Source organism: Canis lupus, chromosome 2 (genome assembly GCF_003254725.2).
Source record: "Canis lupus dingo isolate Sandy chromosome 2, ASM325472v2, whole genome shotgun sequence".
In the NCBI taxonomy this organism is placed as follows: Eukaryota; Metazoa; Chordata; class Mammalia; order Carnivora; family Canidae; genus Canis; species Canis lupus.
Genome location: NC_064244.1, coordinates 9,252,959 through 9,276,768, shown reverse-complemented (window position 1 = coordinate 9,276,768; position 23,810 = coordinate 9,252,959). Strand labels below are relative to the sequence as shown.

Below are 23,810 nucleotides of genomic sequence, written 5' to 3'. Positions count from 1 at the left end.
AGAGAGAGAGAGAGAGAGAGAGAGAGAGAGGCAGAGACACAGGCAGAGGGAGAAGCAGGCTCCATGCACCGGGAGCCCGACGTGGGATTCGATCCCGGGTCTCCAGGATCGCGCCCTGGGCCAAAGGCAGGCGCCAAACCGCTGCGCCACCCAGGGATCCCTCCTTCTATTTCTAAAGCATGAAGTCCCTCTATATTCTTATTGGACCCCAAACAGAATGTCCCAGTCAGATGGTAACATTGACAGGCAAAGGTAAATCCTTGACTACATATTGATTTATTGTATGCAGAGATGACTTCTTTCAAAACTTCATAAATGAAGGGATCCCTGGGTGGCTCAGTGGTTTGGCGTCTGCCTTTGGCCCAGGCCCGATCCTGGAGTCCCGGGATCGAGTTCCGCATCGGGCTCCCCGCATGGAGCCTGCTTCTCCCTCCTCCTGTGTTTCTGCCTCTCTCTCTCGGTGTCTATCATGAATAAATAAATAAATCTTAAAAAAATAAAAGCTTCATAAATGAGCTATAGTAATAGTTTCATGGTAAACGGTCATATAGAAAGACACTTTAAAAAAGTATATTGTTGGAATTGAAATTTTTAATGCCTTGTAAGTTATATATAAATCTTCAACATATTTTATGTTTATGATAATTTTGAGTATAAAACTGGAAAGTAAAAAATATACTTGATAGAAATCACTTTTAAGTCTAAAACATAAGGACATCAAAGGAGTTGTGATTATTTTGAGGGTATTTTATAATCTCCTCCATTAGATTATTTGTTTCTTGAGGGAAGGAGCTGCCTTTGCTCAGGTGTTTAATCCTATTGTTTGCCAGTTGGTGAATCCTAATCTATTTTTTGAGTGAATGACTAGGGGCAGCAGGATCAGCAAAGTTATTTTTGTTGTTGTTTTTGTATAACTGGATTGAATGTAGGTATTAGAATCTATATCTCTGGCACTGAAACAAGAAAAATAGATAAGAAACTCCAAGCTATAAAGTTGGGAGGAGAGAGATTGTGAAGATTTATCTAGAAGTTTCAGAAACACTTTCACATCATTTGATCAGTTTTTATAAAAGAAACATGGATATTAGGGTATAATATGTGAATCATTATTTTTAATATTAGAACCTGTGGGATCCTTCAGTAGAAACCTCACTGAGGTCATTAGCTGTCACTAGAGACCTTGCTTATCAGATATTGTAGCCACTATTCAAAGTGCTGTAATTTACGGACTCTAAATTTTCATGCATTCATTCACTAAGGATCAATCACCATGGATTCCTAATGGACAGGCAGGTAAGGAAAATTTTCTTTTTATGTCATATATGCTTCTTTTCTCCTTTACCTTTCCCTTCCTCCCTCTCATACTGCCTTCCTTCCTTCCCTGGTTCCTCTTGTATCATTATCTGTATTTTTAGGACAGACATAATTAGAATAACAAGGTCTCCATACCTAATCTGTGTAAAAGATAAAAACATGTCTCTGGGGACTGATAATTATGAATCACTAAGAGATATTTCAAGGACTAGAAATTTGGTAATAAATAGAAATAAGGTAATAAAGATTACCTTACTCAAAGAAAGATATATTTTTTAAAATATTTATTTATTTATTTTAGAGACAGAGAGTGAGCTTGAGCAGGGGGAGTGGCAGAGAGAGAGAGAGAGAGAGAGAGAGAAAGAAGCAGGTTCCTCACTGAGCTTGAAGCCTGACACGGGGCTCCATCTCACAACCCTGAGATAATGATCTGAGCCAAAATCAAGAGTTAGAGGCTTAGCTGTCTGATTCACCCAGGCCTCCCCAAACAAACATATTTTAAACTGAAATTTTAGCTTTTACTTTTATAGGTTCAAAGATTTTAAATTTTTCAAAAGTCTTATTGTGTTACTGTCTGAACTAGGGAATGTGGAAAAGAATGATAGAGCAGGGACGCCTGGGTGGCTAAGTGGCTGAGCCATCTGCCTTTGGCTCAGGTCTTGATCCCAGGGTCCTTCCGGCTCCTTGTGGGGAGCCTGCTTCTCCCTCTGCCTATGTGTCTCTGCCTCTCTCTATGTGTCTCTCATGAATAAATAAATAAAAATATTTTTTACAAAAAAGAATGATAGAGCAGAGGCATCTGCATAGAGGCCTAAATTTAATATTAAATACAGGGATAGAAGGAAAGGAATGGTGTGTCATTTTGTTTATCTTATTTTTCCTGGGCCAGATGTAGTAGAAAAATGGAGGAGAGGGCAGCCCCGGTGGCTTAGCAGTTTAGCGCCACCTTCAGCCCACTGCCTGATCCTGGAGACCCAGGATTGAGTTCCATGTTGGGTTCCCTGCATGGAACCTGCTTCTCCCTCTGCCTGTGTCTCTGCCTCTCTCTCTCTCTGTCTCTAATAAATAAATAAAATATTTTTAAAAAAAAAATAAAAATGGAGGAGAAAATATATAAAGCAAAAAATTCCTTTGATTATGTGGACAGGTGAAATACATATAGGGAGGTAAAATATTTTACTGCTAAAACTACAAACTGAAAATTTACAAAATTGGGAGACTTATGATATTATTAGCTAAATACCATAACTAATAATAAACACTTAAAACTAAGTTAAACATTATAGGCCCAGATAGATGAATTTATTCTTCAACTTCTTAATGTAAAAGTTCAAAGTTTTTGAGATTTAATTCAAAATAACCAGGATTAATAACCTAATATAGGCTGATTTTCCAATTATATTTCTTTTTATTTTTTTAAAGATTTTATTTATTTATTTATGAGAAACACACAGAGAAAGAGAGAGAGAGAGAGGGAGGCAGAGACACAGGAAGAGGGAGAAGCAGGCTCCATGCAGGGAACTGGACATGGGACTCGATCCTGGGTCTCCAGGATCACGCCCTGGGCCAAAGGCAGCACTAAACCACTGAGCCACCCGGGCTGCCCTCCAATTATATTTCAAAAGGCAATAAGCCACTGCCTTTATATATATCAAATGGGGGTGCGGGGGAGGAAATACCAGAATTATCAGGAAAAAATAACATGAAATGTAATTATTGACTTATTTTATGTTAAAATCATGCATCTTTGTTATGAAAAATCAAGTTATATTCAACAACAACCAAAACCAACCCAATTTAAAAATGGGCAGAGGACTTGAATAGACATTTCAACAAAGAACATGTAAAATGGCCAATATAAGCAAAAAACATAAAAAGGCATTCACTGACATGAGTGCTAGGGAAATGAAAATCAAAACCGCAGGAGTTACCACTTCACACCTGCTAGAGTGCTGTTATTAAAAAACAAAAAACAAAAAGTAAAATGTATTGGTAAGGATGTGGAGAAATTTGAACCTTTGTACTTTGCCGGTAGGAATGTAAAATGGCACAGCAGTTCCTAGATAGTAATGATGATTACACTAATTTGTACACTAAAAAATGGTTTAAAATGGTAATTTTTATGTTATGTGTATTTTGCTACAGTTAAAAGCCAAAAAAAAAAAAAAAGATTAATGAAGCAACTAAGGAGAAGACCAAAAAATTATTTTAAATTCAACTTTCTAGAAAGAACTCATGTTAATATTTGGTTATCATTCTGTACTTTGACCTTTTTATTGTGAGGTATTTCAGAAATTATCACTATAAAAACTATAGATAGTCATATTAGCAACACTTATGAGCACAGACACACTGATTTGTTGAATGTGAGCTGTGATCTAGGCGTGAGTAGAAGTGCCTGCAAAGTTAACCAGCCTGAGTGCGATTCAAACTTGCAACTGTGATCTCATACAAGATGACCTCACCAAGCCACCCCTGCCATAAAAATGAGCACTAAGTGAAACTGGAAACTGTGAAAAGCCCCGGGTCACATCGTTACATGTATCTGTGATAAGCATCATTATTCTCTGCTTATGTTATTTGGTAGTAGTGTTTATCTTAATTTGGTCTAATCCTAAGTGTTACTATAAATGTTTTGTTTTTATTCTATTTCAAATGTTTCTAGATATAACATTATAAAAGAATATTGATAATATTTGCTTTTCTAGATCACTGTGGTATGTTTTTAAAGAAAAGATGTAATAACATCTAGTTGAATAGCCTGCTGCAAATTAAGTAAAGTTTAGAAGGTCAAAGGGCATTTTGTTCCAGTTTGAACTCTGTCATTACCTTTCTTGTAACCTTAGACTAAAACAGCATCATTAAAGCCCAAATAGCAGTTGACTATTTTGGGTATTTTATAGTAAGTCAAAGGTAAGATAAAAAATTAGAATAGCCAATCAAATGTCCAAAATGTAATCATTTTTTATCTCCTTATCCCTACCTCCTCAACTTTCAATATGTATTATATGTTTAGCAATCATTAATGAAGAATGTCTGAATTTCTGTTTTCCACCATTTATTAGTTTTGTAATGACTTCTTCACCTTTCTCACCTTTCTTTACCTTTCTCACTTCTTCACCATTCCATTTCCTTACCTGTAAAATGGACGTAATAGGGCCAACTTCATAAGTTTGTTATGACAGTTCAGTGAACTAATATGGAAAATGGAAAACAAGTCCTTTTTTTTTTTTTTGGAAAACAAGTCCTTAAAACAACGTGTGCATGATAATAAAGTGCCAGATAAATACAAGCTATCTTTTACTATTGTTGCTGTGATGATGATATACCTACTATGTATTCAACTCTAGAGTCAGTATTATGAGAGCTAGTAATACAAAACACTTATCTCAAAGAATTTGTTTCTTTGAAATAGTGTCAGAAATCTGAATTTGCATCCCTTCATCAATGTGAGGCCCTAGCCAGTTGAAATCATAGAAAAGACCGAACAGCTGGAATTAGAGAAAAAAACAAAAGAAAACAAGACAGATGGAAGTCTCCATAGAAGTCTAAGCCCTGAAAGATAGGATTTGCAAAGGCTGGGGAAAACCTACCCCGATCCCCCCTCTACCCTCTACCATGTGGTAGGTAGGCATTAAACTACATACTCCATAATCTTTCTTTGCGCTCCTCAAGACAGCCTGGTTAGGTCACATAGCTACTATTTGCCAAATCAGGGATTTAAACTTTTAACCTAACTCCAAAGCCTTTCTTGTTTTCATGCTATGCCCCTGCTTGGATAATTACAGGTTATATTATTCCAGTTAGATGCTTCTAAATATATCATTAGTTTTTAGTATATAATTTTTTTGTTTTTACTGATTTTTTATGGTTAATTTTATCTACATATATGCTGAATTTTATATTTGCTTTCTCATTTAATTTTGCTGACATATGTTTGTTCATAACTCAGGTGTAATGTCTTTGCTGAGGCCTCTTCTTCTGGATGTGGTCCCGACGATTCAACAGACTGCTGCATTGGCTCTTGGGAGACTGGCTAATTATAATAATGACTTAGCAGAAGCAGTGGTGAAGGGTGACATTCTTCCCCAGCTTGTTTATTCATTGGCAGAACAGAATGTAAGATTAAAAAAAATGTTTTGTATCTTTTTTGTCTTATATTTTTAAAAATCTGCTAGTTTGGGTACAGTGGCATGCTTGTAGGCATTAGAATTTTAGGATATTAATACAACCTTTAATTCTTTGAACTGCATATAATGTTACCTTTAGGGTATTTTATCTTGGGAGTGATGGGCACATTTTTTCCATTACTGTTAATATAAGAAAATAGATTACACAGTTTTTAATGGGATTATATATAAAGCAGTACTTCTGTGAATGAGAGTCTTAAACCTGTAGGATCAGCTTTAGAGAGCTGTAGGAGCCTTAGCTAAATAAAAAGTTGTTTTCAGCAATCCTTATATGCAGGTGAAATCTGGTTAGTGGAAACTGTGAGACAGCTTGGAAGCAAGGGGAAGAGAAGCATACAAAAGGAAGGAGAATACCTGTAATGGAAGGTTTGGTAAAGTATTTTATACCAAGTATGTAAGCATGTCGGTTCTTTCAAGAGTCATCTAAGGGTGCCCCGATTTTTTTCCCTTTCTATACGGCTCTATTCTATGTTTCTGTACAGCACCACCTAACAATAGTTAAGGACCTTCCTACAGATAGGGTCTTGGTCTGTTTATTCCATTCTATTAGTTTACCATAACCTAAGGATGTATGTTTCTTTTTTGGGGCTATATATTTCTTGATATATTTTAAGATTAAATTCCTATTTATGTAACCAAATGACAACTATCCAATTTAAAAATGGGCTTAAGACTTGAGTAGACAGCTATATACATATAAAGGAGATATATACATGGCCAACAAAGATGAAAAGATGTTTAACAGCATAAGTCATTAGGAAATACAAATCAGAATCACAGCAAAAGATCACTTTACCTACTAGGATGGCCACGACACACACACACACACACACACACACACAAGAAAGAAAAAGAAAAGAAAACTATAACAAGTGTTAGTGAAGATTTGGAGAAATTGGAGCTCTCCTACATTGCTGATATGAGTGTAAAATGGTGCAGCTGCTATACAAAACAGTCTGGCAGTCAAGTTAAACATAATTACCACATGACCCAGCAATTCTGCTAGTTAGATTTCCAAAAAAATTGAAAACAGGTGTTCAAACAAAACTTGTACACAAATGTTTATAGCAGCATTATTCACTATAACAAAAGAATGATTGGATAAAATGTTGGACATCCATATAATGGAATATTATCAGTTGTAAAAAGGGATGAAGTGCTGACACATGCTACAACATGGATAAATCTTGAAAACATTATGCTAAGAGAAAGAAGCCAGACATAAAAGGCTATATATTGTATGATTCCATTTATAGAAAATTTCCAGAATATGCAAATCCATAGAGACAGAAGGAGATTAGAGGTTGCCAAGGTCTGGGAGGAGAGGGGAATGAGGAGTGATTCCTGAACATGTATGCAGTTTCTTGTTGAGCCAGTGAAAATATTCTAGAACTAGACGGTGATGTTTGTACAACACTGTGAATGTGCTAAATGCCACTGAGTTGTACACTTTAAAAATGGTTAAGATAGTAAACATTTTGTGTATTTTATCAGAATAAAAATATAAATCCTAATTGTTTAAAATTTTGCTTATTTTTATAAATTGGAGAGTCATTTACTGACTGTCTTATCTCTACCAGTGGTCTCAGAAATTTTATTTTTCTTGCAGGTGTTCCTTCTATCATCAAATACTATTAGACTTTGTTCTTCCTGGACTCTTAGCTCTTTCTTTCGAGGGCAGAGTCTGTGTTTTGGTATCCCATGAAGAAGGTTCTCAATAGATCTAAATGCGAATGAATGGGGGATCCCTGGGTGGCGCAGCGGTTTGACGCCTGCCTTTGGCCCAGGGCGCGATCCTGGAGATCCGGGATCGAATCCCACATCGGGCTCCCGGTGCATGGAGCCTGCTTCTCCCTCTGCCTGTGTCTCTGCCTCTCTCTCTCTCTCTCTCTGTGACTATCATAAATAAATAAAAATTAAAAAAAAAAAAAAATAAATGCGAATGAATGTCCATGAGCTGTAGAGACAAAAAAAAAAGTGCTAGGGCAGAAGTAAGGAGAAAGTGAGAGTGTGAAGCAGTATTTCTAGGCTTCTGTCTCCTTCATCTACCAGTCCTTTAATTCATTTCTCACAGGATTTAATCTCTTCTTTATGAGGTACAAAGTCCCTGGCATGGCTTTTTTTTTTTTTTTTTTTTTTTCTTAAGGCAATTCTTTTGGTGAGGAATGGGAGAGAAGAGAGTGGAATTTGGAGAAGCGGAAATTAAGAGAAAGGGGAAATGGGATCAGAAGGTGTGAATTATAGGCACTGTAGTTAACAGTGACTATCGATGCCCAGTAATTGTGAATTTGAAAATTCTGCCATATAAAAAGTCACATTAGCTTAAGGTGATGACAGGAAATTTATCACCATTATTTTTCCATGATTATAAGAAAATAATAGCTATTTTAAAACTCTAAGTTTTATAGTAAGTAGATATTTGTTACTGTCTTTAATCTTTATAACAAATATTTTAATATCTATATGTTGACATTTAAGAACCTAAAGAAATATATCAAATCAAAATATTATTATTGTATATTTCTTATATCATCAACATATACCAATTTTTTATATTTAATATGTTAAAATACACTTGATATATTTTCTTTCCTATAATTTTTGTTGTATTTTAATCTTTTAGCTAAAGTAAAATAGTATGCTTTCAAAATGGGTGCTGTAGTCACCTAGTCACTTTTAATTGTCACTGTAAAGAAATAAAAACTTGGAATCTAAAATAGAGGATTAATCGGGTTCTATTAATAAAAAAAAGAGATTATTACTATGTGATTATGCTAACCATAAAACAACAGTGAGTGTTATAGCCAAACACTTCCTCTACATTTAATTTTTTTAGTTATATGAAGAAAAACATGTTAGTATTGTGTTTCAGGTTTTTTATTTCTCAATCTGATAAAATTTTATATAGAAAATATTATAAATATGAAGCATTACTTAAAATTCACCTTACAAATAGAAGTCATTTGTATTTATCATTTTTAAAAAAGCATTTCTAAGAGGGGATAAGTAACACATCCCCTTGTTTGACTAGTTTATTTACCAGGAAGGGTTTTAAAATATATCATGAGTGTTTTGCCTTTACATTTATCCAATAATTGGTAGTGTATCTCGAAACATGGTTGTTATTTCAGGATAACTTGGGACACCCAAAAGATTAGTTGAGGTCATGAAAGGCCTACCATGCTTAGAGACTGAGGCCAAGTAAAGGAAATGAATTTGTCAGTGGACAGTTTTGTTGCACATGCTAACAATCTAAGAGTTCCCATGGGTCAAACAAATACTTTTCAATGTGATGCAGATACAGAAGATCTCATTATTTTCTGAATTGGTAGGAAATACAATGTTTATATTTTATTTTATTTTACACAATTTCCAAATGAATGTTTCAGAACAAAACATTTGAAGTGTAACTTAAGACTTAACATTATTTCAGTTTAGTTACTGAACAAAAGCAATAGGAGAACATCAAAAGATTTTGCAGGATGTTTTTCATCTTTTGTATTGAAAAGCTGTTGAGCTTTATTTATACTAATGTCATTTTCATGTTGGTTTTGGTCTATTTTAACCTTTGGTTTTATGAGTGCTTAATTCACTTTGAGTTTTATCTATTTTATCATTGTAGCGTTTTTACAAAAAAGCAGCTGCTTTTGTGTTACGAGCAGTTGGTAAACATTCTCCTCAACTAGCTCAGGCAATAGTTGATTGTGGAGCACTGGATACGCTGGTGATATGCTTGGAAGATTTTGACCCTGGAGTCAAGGAGGCTGCAGCTTGGGCACTTGGATATATTGCAAGACATAATGCAGGTAATGGAGCATATCTGAAAACAGGATTATTAAAATTTAGATTTATTAGGTAAATCTGGTTTTGCTTAGTGAGCTATAGATGCAGTTCTAATGATGTTTCCATACATTATGGGAGATAAGTTTTGAATGATGGCCAAATTGTTTGGATCACAAATTCACAAAAACCTACACATTTCAGTCTTGGGAGAAGATATTTGCAAATGACATATCCAAAATCTATAGAGAACTTATCAAACTCAACACCTGAAAAACAAATAATCCAGTTAAGAAATGGGCAGAAGACATCCAGATGGCTAACAGACACACGAAAAAATGCTCAACATCACTCATCATCAGGGAAATACAAATCAAAACCACGATAAGATACCACCTCATACCTGTCAGAATGGCTAAAATTAACAACACAGGAAACAACAGATGTTGGTGAGGATGTGGAGAAGGGGGAACCCTCTTGCGTTGTTGGTGGGAATACAAACTAGTGCAGCCACTCTGGAAAACAGTATGGAGGTTCCTCAAAAAGTTAAAAATAGAGCTGCCCTATGATCCAGCAATTGCACAACGAGGTACTTACCCAAAGGCTACAAAAATACTGATTTGAAGGGGCGCATGCACACTGATGTTTATAGCAGCATTATCAATAACAGCCAAATAATGGAAAGAGCCCAAATATCTGTCAACTGATGAATGGATGAAGAAGATGTGGTAAATTGCTGGAGGGGAGATGGGTGGGGGGAAGGGGTAATTGGGTGATGGACATTAAGGAGGGCATTTAATGTAATGAGAACTGGATGTTATGTGCAACTGATGAATCACTAAATTCTACCTCTGAAACTAATAATACACTATATGTTAACTAACTTGAATTTAAATAAAATCTTTAAATAAATAAATAAAATACAAATCTATTAACATATATATAGATATAGATACATAATGGAATATTACTCAGCCATCAAAGAGAATGAAGAATGATGAAATTTTGTCATTTGCAAAGACATGGGTAGAGCTAGAAAGTATTATGCTAAGTGAAATAAGTCAGTCAGAGAGGGATCCCTGGGTGGCGCAGCGGTTTGGCGCCTGCCTTTGGCCCAGGGCGCGATCCTGGAGACCCAGGATCGAATCCCACATCGGGCTCCCGGTGCATGGAGCCTGCTTCTCCCTCTGCTTGTGTCTCTGCCTCTCTCTCTCTCTGTGACTATCATGAATAAATAAATAAAATCTTTAAAAAAATAAAAAAAAAAATAAGTCAGTCAGAGAAAGACAAACACCTTTGATTTCACTCATATGCAGAATTTAAGAAACAAAACAGATAAACGGAAGGGAAAATAAGAGAGCAGGAAGCAAACCATTAGAGATTCTTCACTATAGAGAAAAAACAGAGGGTGGCTGGGGAGGAGCTGGGAAAGGAGATGGGCTAAATGGGGGGTGGGTATTAAGGAGGGCACGTATTGTGATGAGCACTGTGTGTCATACGTAAGTGAAGAATCACTAACTTCTACTCCTGAAACCAACATTACACTGTATGTTAACTAGCTAGAATATAAATAAAAATTTGAAAAGAAGAAAACCCTACGCATTTCAGTCATTATCTTAGTTGGCAGAAAAGAAATTTGAAGATGGAAAGAGAAAGGGAGTGGGGAATGAGGAGAGTGAGATATTGATGGATTCTCAAAGACCTTGGTAAATTGGTTCAGTGAAAAAATTTTAGTTTGTCACTCTTCGGGGGATATTGGGTCTTTATTCTCTCTCATGATAGGGGTGTTCTAAACCAGGCAGGAGACATATTACTTGAATGAATAGTGTTGAAGAGAAATGGACATGATAATTTCTAGAATATATTTGTATTGAGCCCATATTGGCAAGAAGAAGGGGAAGGAGGAGTACCTTCTTTTATAAACTCACAGCTCAATGAAGTCATCAAGAAGGACATGGACCTCTTGTGTGAAGTTTGTGCTGACACACCTGATTGGTAAAGAATATAGAGGGAACAAAATTTCCCCCACCACTTTACAGAAGTTGTTAAACAATATGAACAGATAATACAAGAAAATACAGTTTCATTTTTTTATTTTTTATTTTTTAAAGATTTTATTTATTCATTCATTCATGAGAGACACACACAGAGAGAGAGAGGGGCAGAGACACAGGCAGATGGAGAAGCAGGCTCCATGCAGGGAGCCCAATGTGGGACCCGATCCCAGGTCTCCAGGATCACACCCTGGGCTGAAGGCGGCGCTAAACTGCTGAGCCACCCGGGCTGCCCCAAAAATACAGTTTTAAAACAAACATGTAAAAATGATCAACTTCACTAGTAATAGAAGGGCTGCATATTAAAACATCAGTGCAAATGTCTTTTTCCATTTAATATTATTTAGAGGAAAAAAGAGAAAAGCAGAAATGTAGCCAAATGGCTGAGAACACAGTGGCGTTAGGATCTGAGTTTGAGTCCAAGTTGTATCACTTAGTTTCTGTATGACCTTGAACATGGCTTTTAAACTTCCTGAACCTCACTTAACTTCCTCATCGGCAAAAGATGGCACCTGAAAGTAGGTGTTTCAGAGATTTACTGTGAGCACAATGAGATAATATATGCAAAGCACTTAGACCAGTAGGCACATGGTAAATATTCAATAAATATAAGATATTAGTAATAATACTGAAGGTTGGAGAAGACATGATGTTTATACCCATTGGTGAAGGCATACAAATTATATAAACTTGTAGAAAGCAGCTCGGCAAAACTAAGTCGTGAAAGAGTTCATGGCTACTCTAAAAAGTCTGCTTTGGGAATTCATCCTAAAGAAAACATTCCATAGAATGAAAAAGTTATATTCATGCAAATGTTATCATAGTATTATTTATAATATCAAAAACCCTCAAATATTGGGCAGGAATTTAGCAATTAAATTGTGGTAGTTTTTACTTAATGGAATTTCACTTGGCAAATTAAAAAGTTAATTATGAATCCTACATGGTAACATGGAAATGTGATTGTAATGTAAAAAAGAGATAAAATTACATATTGCAATTATAATAATATAAAAATAAGTTTTTTATGTGGACATAATTTTTTTTTAAACTTTCCTCTTTTTTTTTTTTTTAAGATTTATTTATTCATGAGAGACAGAGAGAAAGAGAGGCAGAGACACAAGGGAGAGGGAGAAGCAGGCTCCATGCAGGAAGCCTGATGCAAGGCAAGATCCCGGGTCTCTAGGATCACACCCTGGGCTGGAGGCAGCACTAAACTGCTGAGCCACCTGGGCTGCCCGTGGACATAAATTTCAAAGAAATACACGTTTGTGTTACTAGGGTGATAGAATTAAGGATATATTTGTTTTCCATATTTTTAAGTGTGTGTGTATGTATAAAACAGTAGGTACCACTTAGTACTTACTGTGTGCCTGGCTCTGTGCAGTATGCTTCAGATACATTATGTCATTTTGATTACTGTTACTCCATAGGGTGGGTATTACCCTGTTAAACAGAGGAAGAAAATGTAACTTAGAGAGGGTGACTCAAAGTTGCCTAAATGGTGGAACCTGAATTTGAGTCTAAATATGTCTGACTTCAAAGCCCATGTTAACCACAGACCATAACAGCTTCACTCAATATATCTTAAAAGAGCGAAGAAGGAATTAAAAATGGAAATATGAAGAGGTTCTCCCATGGTTATGTTTAATTTGGTTCTTAAAATGGCAACACTATTAGAGACAAAAAGGGAAGAAAATGATGCAAAAATAAGTGGAGAAAGAAAGCTATTGTCATGCCTAGAACGATTCTGAATCAGTATACTAAAATGATTTTCTGGGGCACCTGGGGGGCTCAGTCAGTTAAGCATCTGGCTCTTGGTTTCAACTCAGGTCATGATCTCAGGGTTGTGGGATTGAGCCTTACATCTGGCTTCCCACTGATCAGAGAGTCTGCTTCTCTCTCCCTCTCCCTCTTCTCCCCCCCACCCCTGCTCACTTACTCTCTCTTTCTCTCAAATAAATAAAATAAAATCTTAAAAAAGTATAGTTCTTTAATATCTGGATTTTGGTTTTCCAAATAGGGTCACCTAGGACTATTCTTTAATATATGTTGATTGAGGAAACTAAGGTATTTTTTTTGTTTTTAAGATTTATTTGAAAGACAGTTGGGGCAGGGAAGGGGCAGAGGGAGAGAGAGAGAACCTTGAGCAGACTACCCACTGAGCATGGAGCCCAACATGACACGAGACTTGCTCCCATGACCCAGAATCCTGGACCTGAGCCAAAATCAGGAGTTGGATGCTTAACCAACTGATCTGCCCAGGCACTCCTAAGGCAGTGTTTTAAATCAGAAGCTGGTTACCATGAGAAACTGGTTATCATATTTAGTTTTGGGTTTTGCTGTTGTTGTTGCATGTGGTCAGAGGACTTTATGGCAAATAGATTGTAATATGAATATTTCAAAAGGCGGTGCAAAGGAGCTTTGAGAGACTGCCGTACAGATACATTGTCAGGCAGGTGCCTATAGATAACCTTTCTCTATCTCCCTTTTGTTGAGTCTGAGGCTAAATGATTATAGTTCATAAATAGAATCTGTCTTAGGGATTCCATTCCAATTTCTTGCTATAATCTGGCTCCCACATGGAATTCCCACTGTAATTTCAATATTTCACAGTAGTTAGGGATCTGGGACCCAGAAGCTCCCAGAAGAGATTACTGCATAGATTTCTCAGAAGGAAAGGGAATTGTTACCCAGTAGGCAATAAAAGAAGTCATCACTCACATCCTGAATTAGTGAAAATAGAGGGTTTACCTCTAAATAACCTGGTTTCTTTTTCAATGATTTCCTAAAAATAGAATAAGATTAATCGGAGGACACTCAGTGTTTTCTTCTTAGTATTAGGAGAATATTTCATAGACAGTTCAGGAAATAGAAACCTTAAGTGGAGATGCAAAAGAGATAAAGTGTACCTGTAAGGGCAATAGAAGGAAAACGTTTTGTGTCTCAGAAACAAAAATAAAGTAAGCATGCAATTAGAAGAGAAAAATCAATAGGCACCATCTGACTTGTTCTTACTTGAAAGATACAACTTCTAAAAGTTATTTCTATGAGTAGATTTTAAAGCGTTTTAGATAATCAAAGGGAACTGGAGACAAACAACCCGAAATGGTGTGGGGTTTTTTTATTTTTTAACTCTGTGTGAATCGTAACATTAAATTTCTGTGGTTGAATCACCAGTTATTGAATATACTTGACATATAGACCTCTTACTAGGAAGATAAATAAACTATTTCTTTGTTTTCTCCTGCTTTTTAAATAAAAGCTGAGATAAATCCTTAGATTGGTTCTTTCTTCTTCCTTCTCTCTGGATTCTCCCAGTCTGCAGCATTATTCTATTAACATATTTAACTCATCCATATTGACTTCTCACTGTATCTGAGGATTAGTCTTGCTTTTGGAGATAATAGAAGGATGAGGCGAGGAGCCTGCGTGGACTAAAAGTGTGAGGGGCGAGGAAGAATGAACCATGGGTCTCTGCAGGTGCAGGGCTTCCACCTGGAGGGGCCCAGAGGAGTGTGTCGCCCTCTCCAGGCCCTGCTCCCCTGCTCCCCACTGGCAGCCTCTCTCTGGCTTCCTTACTGTGGTAGCACAGCAGCTTCCCAGAGGAGCTGCTTCCAGTGACCTTGAATCAAGGGTGTGGGAGCAGGGAGGGTAGCACTTGGGACTAAGGTGAGAGCAATAGCCTAGCTGAAAACATGAGGAAGGAGGAACCATACTAAGGTTTTGTAGGTATGATTTTCCACATTTCCACTTAAAAATAAGTTTTAAGTGTTTATTCTGGAAGTTTTAGCTAAATATGCCATCTCTTTATATACTTTTGCTGTCTCAGAGTAAACTTTGTTCTCAAGCCCAGCAAAAGGAATATAGTACATTTGGTTAGGTGTCCTAAAACATTTTAATCATTGCTATAATTGTCATATTATATAGATGAGGAAACTGAAGTAGAGAGGGGAAGGATTTATTCTGGCCCGGCAGCAATTTATGATGGAACTGTCTGGCAATTACTCAGAATCTTTCAGAGATTCTTCCTTTTTATACTGTGAGTATGTAAAGTGTTTGAGAGCTCATCATTCTTCATTTTAAGCTCCTCATTGTATCTAAAAGTCTTGCCAGATACCTCTGTTTTTAATCCCTCATGGCTGGTTTCCACATGTGTGACTATCCTTTCTCCTATAGACTTGATTGATGTCCACAGGACTAAATCAAATGAGAGATTTCCATCCCAGCTCAGTGGCAGTTAGGAGATAAGACTGCCAGAATGAGCAGTGCTGGCAGGAACTGGCTGGTTTGGATACTATAGAAACATTTAGTAGATTATATTCTATTTGCCTAATAGATAATATAAAGAAGGGATCCAGATCAAGCTGGCCAGCCTGTTTCTTTTCTATCTTTATGTAGAATGATGACATGATAAATAGAGAAAATAATTTTAAAATTCAGAGTTTTGCAAATATTCTTCTCATACCACCCATCTATCAATACCAATAGGCTAAACCCATGTGGAACAGCCTTAGGAAGCAGTAATTAATTTTTGAAAAATCCACATATTCATGACAAATATCTGAGATAAACAGGGACTTTGTACTGTGTGGATGAGGGGGTGAAGGGGACTATAGCCTGGTAATTAAAAATTATTTTAAAAGTCCTACAGATGACTGTCTTTACTGATGCCTGTAGATAATGATGTTGATTTCTGTACTGTCTTTTTCTTTGTACAACTTGTTTTATCTTGGAGGGGTCAAGGAACACATGAGCATCTGATGTATATGAGATTGTATGTATTACCTGTTATACCTATTTTGATCCTAACATTGATTTCCACAAATACCTTTTCTACGTATTTAAGTGTTGGTGAAAAAAAGATAAAGTGCAAATAAATGTCTTATCCATGTTCTTTTGTCATGGAGGCCAAATATGTTAAAGTAACACTTTAATTATAACTTTACTTCAGTAGTTACCTCCTTTGTTTTTTTTTTTTTTTTTTTTTTTTTTTTTTTTTGTAGTTACCTCCTTTGATAGTCATTTTTAGGATTAGTTTGTGTGCTAGCTAGAAGAAAAATATGTTGTGAATGCTTCTGTATTTTCATTTATTGTGATTTTTAAAGTTATAAACTCTTGTTTGCTAAAATCTTCTGAGATTTTTTTCATGCACCTTTTTTTAGAATTTAGAATATGAAACAATAACATAATTCTGTAATCTCAGATTCCTAAGTCCTTGAGGCCTGTAACTTTATATATGAGGCTAGCAAACAATTTATTGCCATCATCATCATTGTAATCATCAAAAAGTATCTGAGGCACTTATGTGTATGTTACCATGTCTTCAAAGTAAAATAAGTTGGCTAATATCTTACCTCCAGGACTTTATAATGTAAGGTAGAAAAATTGATAGAGATGAGTATAAAAGTCATCCAGACAGCTGGGCACATTAGACAGAAATGTGCTGTCCTAAGAGTACATATAAAATACTGGGTGATTCTAAGTTGGACCAAGTAAAGGGTGAATGACAAGTCAAGCTTTTTGTGCCATTGCAGAAAGGGCAATAATCTTTATATTATTCTTAAGAACCTCGTTACATCCAGATAACCACTGGACAGACTTTGGGCATAGAAATAAAAACAAGTGACATTGATAGTACAGTTATAGGAGAAAGGAAAGTCCTACCCATCAAAATATTTCCTCTACTTGATGTCATCTAATATTCTTTTAGTCTGAGGCTTTGTTTTCTGTTTGGAAATATCTGCACAAGAAATGTCATTAAATTGTGTACTGAGTAGGTAAAGACAAGGGTATTTGTAACCTATTAGTTTAGAAATAAATCAAGTTTGAACAGTACATCATAACATATTTTTGGAGTTTGAACAAAAGCATTTTTCAAACTTGATTTATTTTCCAGTCACTAGCATATAAAACTGTCCAACACCCTTTAGATATTGAGGGGAAAAAACTTTTTTATTTATATTTGTAATTTTCAAAGTTCATTAGTCATCGTGTATTTGAAGTTTGAAAGTACTGCAATTAAGCATTTAATAAACATCTGCAAGAGAATTACTTCTTGAAAGCTTAGGACTTTGTTAGCATAGAATTATACTTTGAGGGGAGACTGGGTGGCAAAGTCAGCTGAGCCTCAGAATCTTGGTTTCAGCTCAGGTTGGGAGGGGTGGTGAGATCAGCCCCACAACAGGCCCCCAGCTCAGTAAGAAGTCTGCTTGAGATTCTCTTTCTGCCCCTCCCCCTCACCTAAAACAAAAAGAATTGTATTTTGAAATAAGTCACGTTCATCATCTTATCCTACCATAAATTTTAAAATCCACTGTCTACAGGGAAAATACTGTATAATTACCATGTTATCTGGCTGATTTTGCAGTTAACTTTTAGGGCCTACTCTGCTCTCATCTGTGGCTATAGATGAATGAACCAGCTTGCTAGAAAAATGTAGTGTAAATTAATTGCATTAGAGTATTTTGCTCAAGATAGGACCTCTGGCCTTGAAAAAGTGTTAACTGCAGTTATTTAACTATTTGTGTGATTATTCTATTAGAAGCCATTTCTCTATATCTCCTTTGATTTTAAACTACAGTTTTACCAATATGGTACTGCACTAGTCACACGTTACTGTCACGTACTTGAATGGTGGGTAGGGCATCTAAGGAACTAAATTTCTGTCTACCTCTAACATAAATTTAAAAATCGATAACCAATTACTGGTAAGTTTTTAGGTATGATCGAAGCAACATAGGCATGTGAATCTACTTTTTCAGCTGTAAATTTTTTGAAATCTAAATACAGATCGAGTTTTTCCAATGAAAATTTAGAAGCCAAATTGAGATGCAGCAAAGTGCAAAATATCCACTAAATTCTAAGACTTGATGTGGAAAAAAAAGTGAAATATCTCATTAAAAATTTTGAATGTTGCTTGTATATTTAAATTATAATATTTTGGACATGTGTTAAAGAATGTATTTTATTAAAATTAATTTCACCTATTTCTCTGTTTTTAAAAGATTTTACTCATTTATTTGACAGAGGGAGGGAGAGGGAGAGAGAGAGCCCAAGCAGGGGAAGTAGTAGAGGGAGAGGGAGAACAGGTTCCCCATTACGCAGGGAGTCTGATGTGGGGCTCAATTCCAGAATCTTGAGATCATGACCTGAACTGAAGGAGGGCACTTAACAGACTGAGCCACCCAGGTGCCCCTAATTTCACCTATTTCTTTTTGCTTTTTAAATGTGGCTACTAGAAAATTTTATTTTATTATTTTTTAATGCTGGATTCCTTTCTTGAATTATCTAGCTTTCTAAAGTTTTTTCTTAATTAAGATTTTTTTACTTATTTATTTGAGAGAGAGTGAGAGAGACCATGAGTGGGGGGAAAGGGCAGAAGGGGAGAGAAAGAAGCAGATTCCCCACTAAACAGGGAAACAACCTATCAGTAAGCTCCATCCCAGGACCCCAAGATCATGACCTGACCCAGAGGCAGTGCTTAACTGATTGAGCCACCCTGGCACCCCACTACTAGAATATTTTTAATTATATATGTGACTCGCATTCCTATTGGACAGTACTAACTTAGAATTAGCACCCTATGCTTTGTGTTTATTTGTTAAAAGGCAATATACTGGTAACGCTGTGGTCTTAAAAAGTCATATACATAATATTCATGTTTTTTTAATCAGTGAAACTAAACTGTAGTATACAGTAAATTAAGGAATTCAGAACTAAAAATACCATTTGGGGAGAAGTAAGTGATGATTCAACTTCAAGTAATCTCTTACTCAATGTAAGGACTAAAATATACTTTATAAGATAAGTGGCCAGACTGCCAAACTCACACATGGTGAGACATGATGGTGGAGACATTTACTTATAAAATAAACAATTTTGCAGTACCTATTAGGTTGCTGTATATTAGGTTGACCTACATGAAGTTACCTATATTCAATTGGTTCTGATTGAACAAAAACAGAAGTTTATGTGGTTTAATCTGAAAATATCAAGAACCTCAGGAATGCCTGGGTGGCTCAGTGGTTGAGCATCTGCCTTAGACTCAGGTCGTGATCCCAAGGTTATGGGATCGAGTTCTGCCTCAGGCTTCTCATAGGGAGCCTACTTCTCCCTCTGCCTATGTCTCTGCCTCTCTCTGTGTGTCTCCCATGAATAAACAAAAAAATATATTTTTTAAAAAAACCTCAAAAAATGTCAACACTCTTCCCCTTAGTAATTGTAGCTCTGGGCCGCTATCAGAAGTAAACACACACGTGCATGTATGTTTGTGTAACCTGTGGAGTTCTAGATGTATGTATGTATGACCAGTGGTAGCCAGCCTCCAAGATGCCCCACAGAGGTCCTGTGTCCTGGTATTCACACTCTTGTATAGGCCCCTCCCACATCATACTAGGATCAGTCTGTGTGGCCACTAGAATATGGCAGAAACGATGGTAGGTTACCTCTGAGAATAGGTGACCAGCTGTCAGAGAGGTCTCTGTCCCAGGGTCTTTCTCCCTTTCTGTCTCTCATCACTTATTCTGGGGAAAGCCAGCCTCTATGACAATGGGGACAGTCAGACAAGCTAGGGAAAGGCCCACATGGTGAGAAGCAGAGGTCCCTCAACAACCAGCAAGAAACTGGAGCTTCCCAACAACTACACTCAGCTGAGTGAGCCTGGAAGCAGATTGTCCCCACGTTGTGCCCTCAAATGACTACAGCCATTTGTGTGACACCAACTTCATGAATAACTTGGAGCCACAACCACCCAGCTGGGCTGCTGCTGGATTCCTGACCCACAGAAAATGTGAGATAATAGATGATGATGTTTGAAGCTGCTGAGTTTGGGTCATTTGTTACACAGCAATAAATAACATACATAATCTTTAATGCACAAAGAGGTTCACTCTGCTGTACTTTATAATGGCCCAAACTCAAACCACGATTTAGAACAAGAGAATGTTCTAAAGCAGGGAAATGGTTAAGTAAATTATGGCATGTATTTACTCACGGGGGTATTATGCAATTATTAAAAATATCAGGCAGGATCTATCCTTAGGAATAGACGCGGGCAGTGGAAGCCCATGGGTAGCTTCTAGGAACAACTCAGAGGGAGTCACACCAAGAATGTTGGACCAGGGGCCACCTTTATCAAAGCATGGAGCAAACTTTCTAACCATCCAGTGTTTCGTTTCCCTTTTCTGTTTCCTCTGTGTGTGTGCTTGTAGAGAACACCAGCTACCCTTGCCTGTCCAGCCTCTTCAGCAGCCAGAGAGACTTGAAGGCAGGGACTTAGCACTGGGCTAGAGCAAAGAAAGCATGCCAGGGATGTCACAATCATAAAATGCACCCTTTCCACTTCAGTTTACTTTTTTTGAAGTGCGAAGCAAAACTGTAAGCAGAGTGAAGGTACAACCGGGGCCTCAGCATTATAGACTTATCCAGCAATTGGAAACAAATGAAAACATTTCTAGATACAAAAAGTATATTTTGTAAAAGATCTGATTCCCAGGAATTTAGTATCCGTTTTCTTGTGGATGGAGCATTATAAACTCTCTCTGTAGCTTTTGCCTCCTATTTGGCTTAGTCTTAGCTGTGAAGTTGTTAATAAGTCAAAAACTAAAGATTGCCAAAATTTGGGGGTTTTAAAAATTGCTCTAAATCTTATGTTACTTATTGACTTCCAAGGCCATGCCCAAGTCTTTCTCATTTCCCACATTTTCTTTCTCTTGCCTCCACTTCTTGTTCTCACCGTATTTTGAAGCTGCTTTTTATATTTGAGCCTGTGTGCAGTCCATCCCAGCTGATTGTAATTTCTTACTACAGCACCATTAACTCCAGATCAATGGCTTACTTGACTCACTTGACTTTTTAAAAGAACCAGAATTATTTAACCTTCAAAGCATATGTATGTACGTTAACCCTTAATCTCTCAAACACTCCACCCATGTGTATGAGTTAGACTGATGGCTCTGAGGATTGGAAAGACATGGTGTGGAAATAATGTAGGAAAAATGGCATCTGTGAGGTGGAGGAGATAAATAAAAAATCATATATTAGACTCTTTCATAATTATATGAAAATTCTCTCTCCACCCTTTTCTCACCCTGCAACTGGAGAGGTCTATCTCTCAGCTCAGAATTATAGATATCATGAGCCTTGTTACCTACAGAAGGATGTTGCCTCTCTTAGATGTGTTGGTGAAGAATAAAGCCAGCCTCCATGATGGCCCCTCAACCCCCAATGATGCCCACCTCCTCCTACTCACATCCTTGTGTAGCCTCCTCCCACATTTCACTGGTGCAATATAGCAGAAATGATGGTATGTGACTTCTGAGGTTAGATTATGAAAGACTGCAGGCTTTGTCTTGGGTTCTCTCTTTTGGATCACTCACTCTGGGAAAGGCCTCATTATAAGCCACCTATGGAAAGGCCCCAGAAATGGGGAGGACCTAATGAAGTCTTCTTCAACACCCAACATATAAGGAGTGTGCTTAAAAGCAGATCTTCTAGACCCAGTCAAGTGCCCCACCAGTGAAAGGCCCCACCCTGAGACACCCAGCTAAGGTGCTTCCAGATTCCTGAACTACAGAAACCATGACATAGTGTTTCCTGTTTCAAGCAGCTAAATTGGTGTGATTTGTTACATAGTAGTAGATAACTAAGCAGTAGATTAGCTGGGTTAGACCAAAACCAGGACAAATTTCTTCCACTTTGGAAATGCCATTCCTAAACTCATACTGGAGTATGGTCAGTATATAACCAGCTTTGGCAATTGCCAACACCATATCTGCTTTTGCTATAGTTTTACCAAATCATGAAAAATTTGGTTGAATGGGGTGACTGATTATTCCAATACAAGATTATCATAAGTGTGTAGCCAAATTTTAAATGTATTTTTAACCTACTTTATTTCAAAAAGGTTTTGAAGTGATAGTGATACATTTTACGGCCAGATGCAAAAACCATCCTATCTTGTGGATAAACAGGGCCACCTGAGTGCAGAGAAATGATGATTCATGACTTTCTTTTAGCTTTTTTTTTTTTTTTTAAGATTTTATTTATTTATTCATGAGAGACACAGAGAGAGGCAGAGACATAGGCAGAGGGAGAAGCAGGCTCCCTATGAGAAGCCTGAGGTGGAACTCGATCCCATAACCTTAGGATCATGACCTGAGCCAAGGCAGATGCTCAACCACTGAGCCACCCAGGTGCCCCTCTTTAATATAACTTTTTATAGGGCTTAGAAACAGTGAGTTAAATGTGGTGTTTGAAAAAATAATTTAAAAAACAATAAAATTAAAAGAAATTAGAGTTCCTGAGATGTTTGATTTACCTAATTATTTCTCAATGAGTGTGCTAAATTCGTAATTTTTCTTCTTTTTTTCCTTCGGAGAATCTCTTCATTTTGAGACCTTTTGATGAGTTCTCCTGATCACTTAATTTTGCTCAAAGTCTTCTCTCCTACATCTCCAGTATGAGAAAAATTACTTAAGTATTGGAATATATGTTTAGGTTAATTCTTTTTTTTTGCAGGCCAACTTTTAAGTTTTCATCGGTTTCCTGAAATTTGCCACTGAATTTATTTTATTTTATTTATAAATAACAAATCATGTTCTTTTATGACTCCAAAAATCATTACTTTTGCACATCCAGGAGGCCTCCCACAGGTCATTTTAGAAGGTATGAATTTTAAGCCCAGGGTTGTGAAGTGATGGTTACAGGCTGTAGATGGCCCACAGATGGACGGGGTTTATTTGGCTTGCATTATATTGTCTCACAGAGTGTTCTTAAAAAAAAAAAAAAAAAAAAAAAAAAGCCAACACTTAAAAACTGGGCAATTTCACATTAAAAATCAGATTTCTGGCTTCTCTTGAAAAATTATAGGCCTATATTCTCACATAGCAACCCTGGACTCAAGCTAAGTAATTGCTGCTGCTTGTAGCTGGTGCATATACTTTTCCTGTTTTGTACTGCTACCCCACTTAGTATTTTTCTTACACCTTCTGTCTTCACTTATTTGACTTACTTGCCTGGGCCCTGTGGACATGTGAGTTTGCCACTCCAGATCTAAACAAACAACCTTCCCCAGCAATTAAGAGGAGGACTTGAAGCCAGCAAGCCTGTGTGAGCTGAGCCCTGTTAAAACAAAATCCCTTTTCCCTGACTTCCCTGTTACAGTCATGCCTGTTATATATGCTGATGGGCATTCCTGTCCTCCTCTTGTCAACATAAAGTCATTTCTAACATTCCATTAATCCAGCTTTAGATAGCATTAATTTTATGAATGTTGTTGTCCTTTATGCAGTGTCTTTTTGTTTTACAATGGAAGTATACTGAGTATTTTTGATTTTACTAAATTAATGTTTTTGATCCATTGAAGTTGTAACACTTCACACCTGTTAGAGTGTACTGCAAATTCAGCCTTTATTTTGTTAGGAAAAGAAAAACCCAAGACAAAAGCCCAGGTCCCAAGAACAGCACAGAA

The 23,810-nt window shown here is 36.8% G+C and overlaps 1 protein-coding gene across 4 annotated transcripts in view; it reads left to right on the top strand.

Annotated features, from left to right (window-relative positions):
• Positions 1-23,810, top strand: part of SPAG6 (sperm associated antigen 6) — a 66,889-nt gene that overhangs the window by 12,706 nt on the left and 30,373 nt on the right. For 3 of the 4 annotated variants that reach the window (XM_025463981.3, XM_025463982.3, XM_025463978.3), the window contains exons 3-4: positions 5,267-5,433; positions 9,127-9,310. In XM_025463981.3, coding sequence (XP_025319766.1) covers positions 5,267-5,433; positions 9,127-9,310 — 351 coding nt within the window. Of the gene's footprint in view, positions 1-3,872; positions 3,898-5,266; positions 5,434-9,126; positions 9,311-23,810 lie in introns of those variants that run through there. The other variant, XM_049099959.1, reaches the window with a different exon arrangement.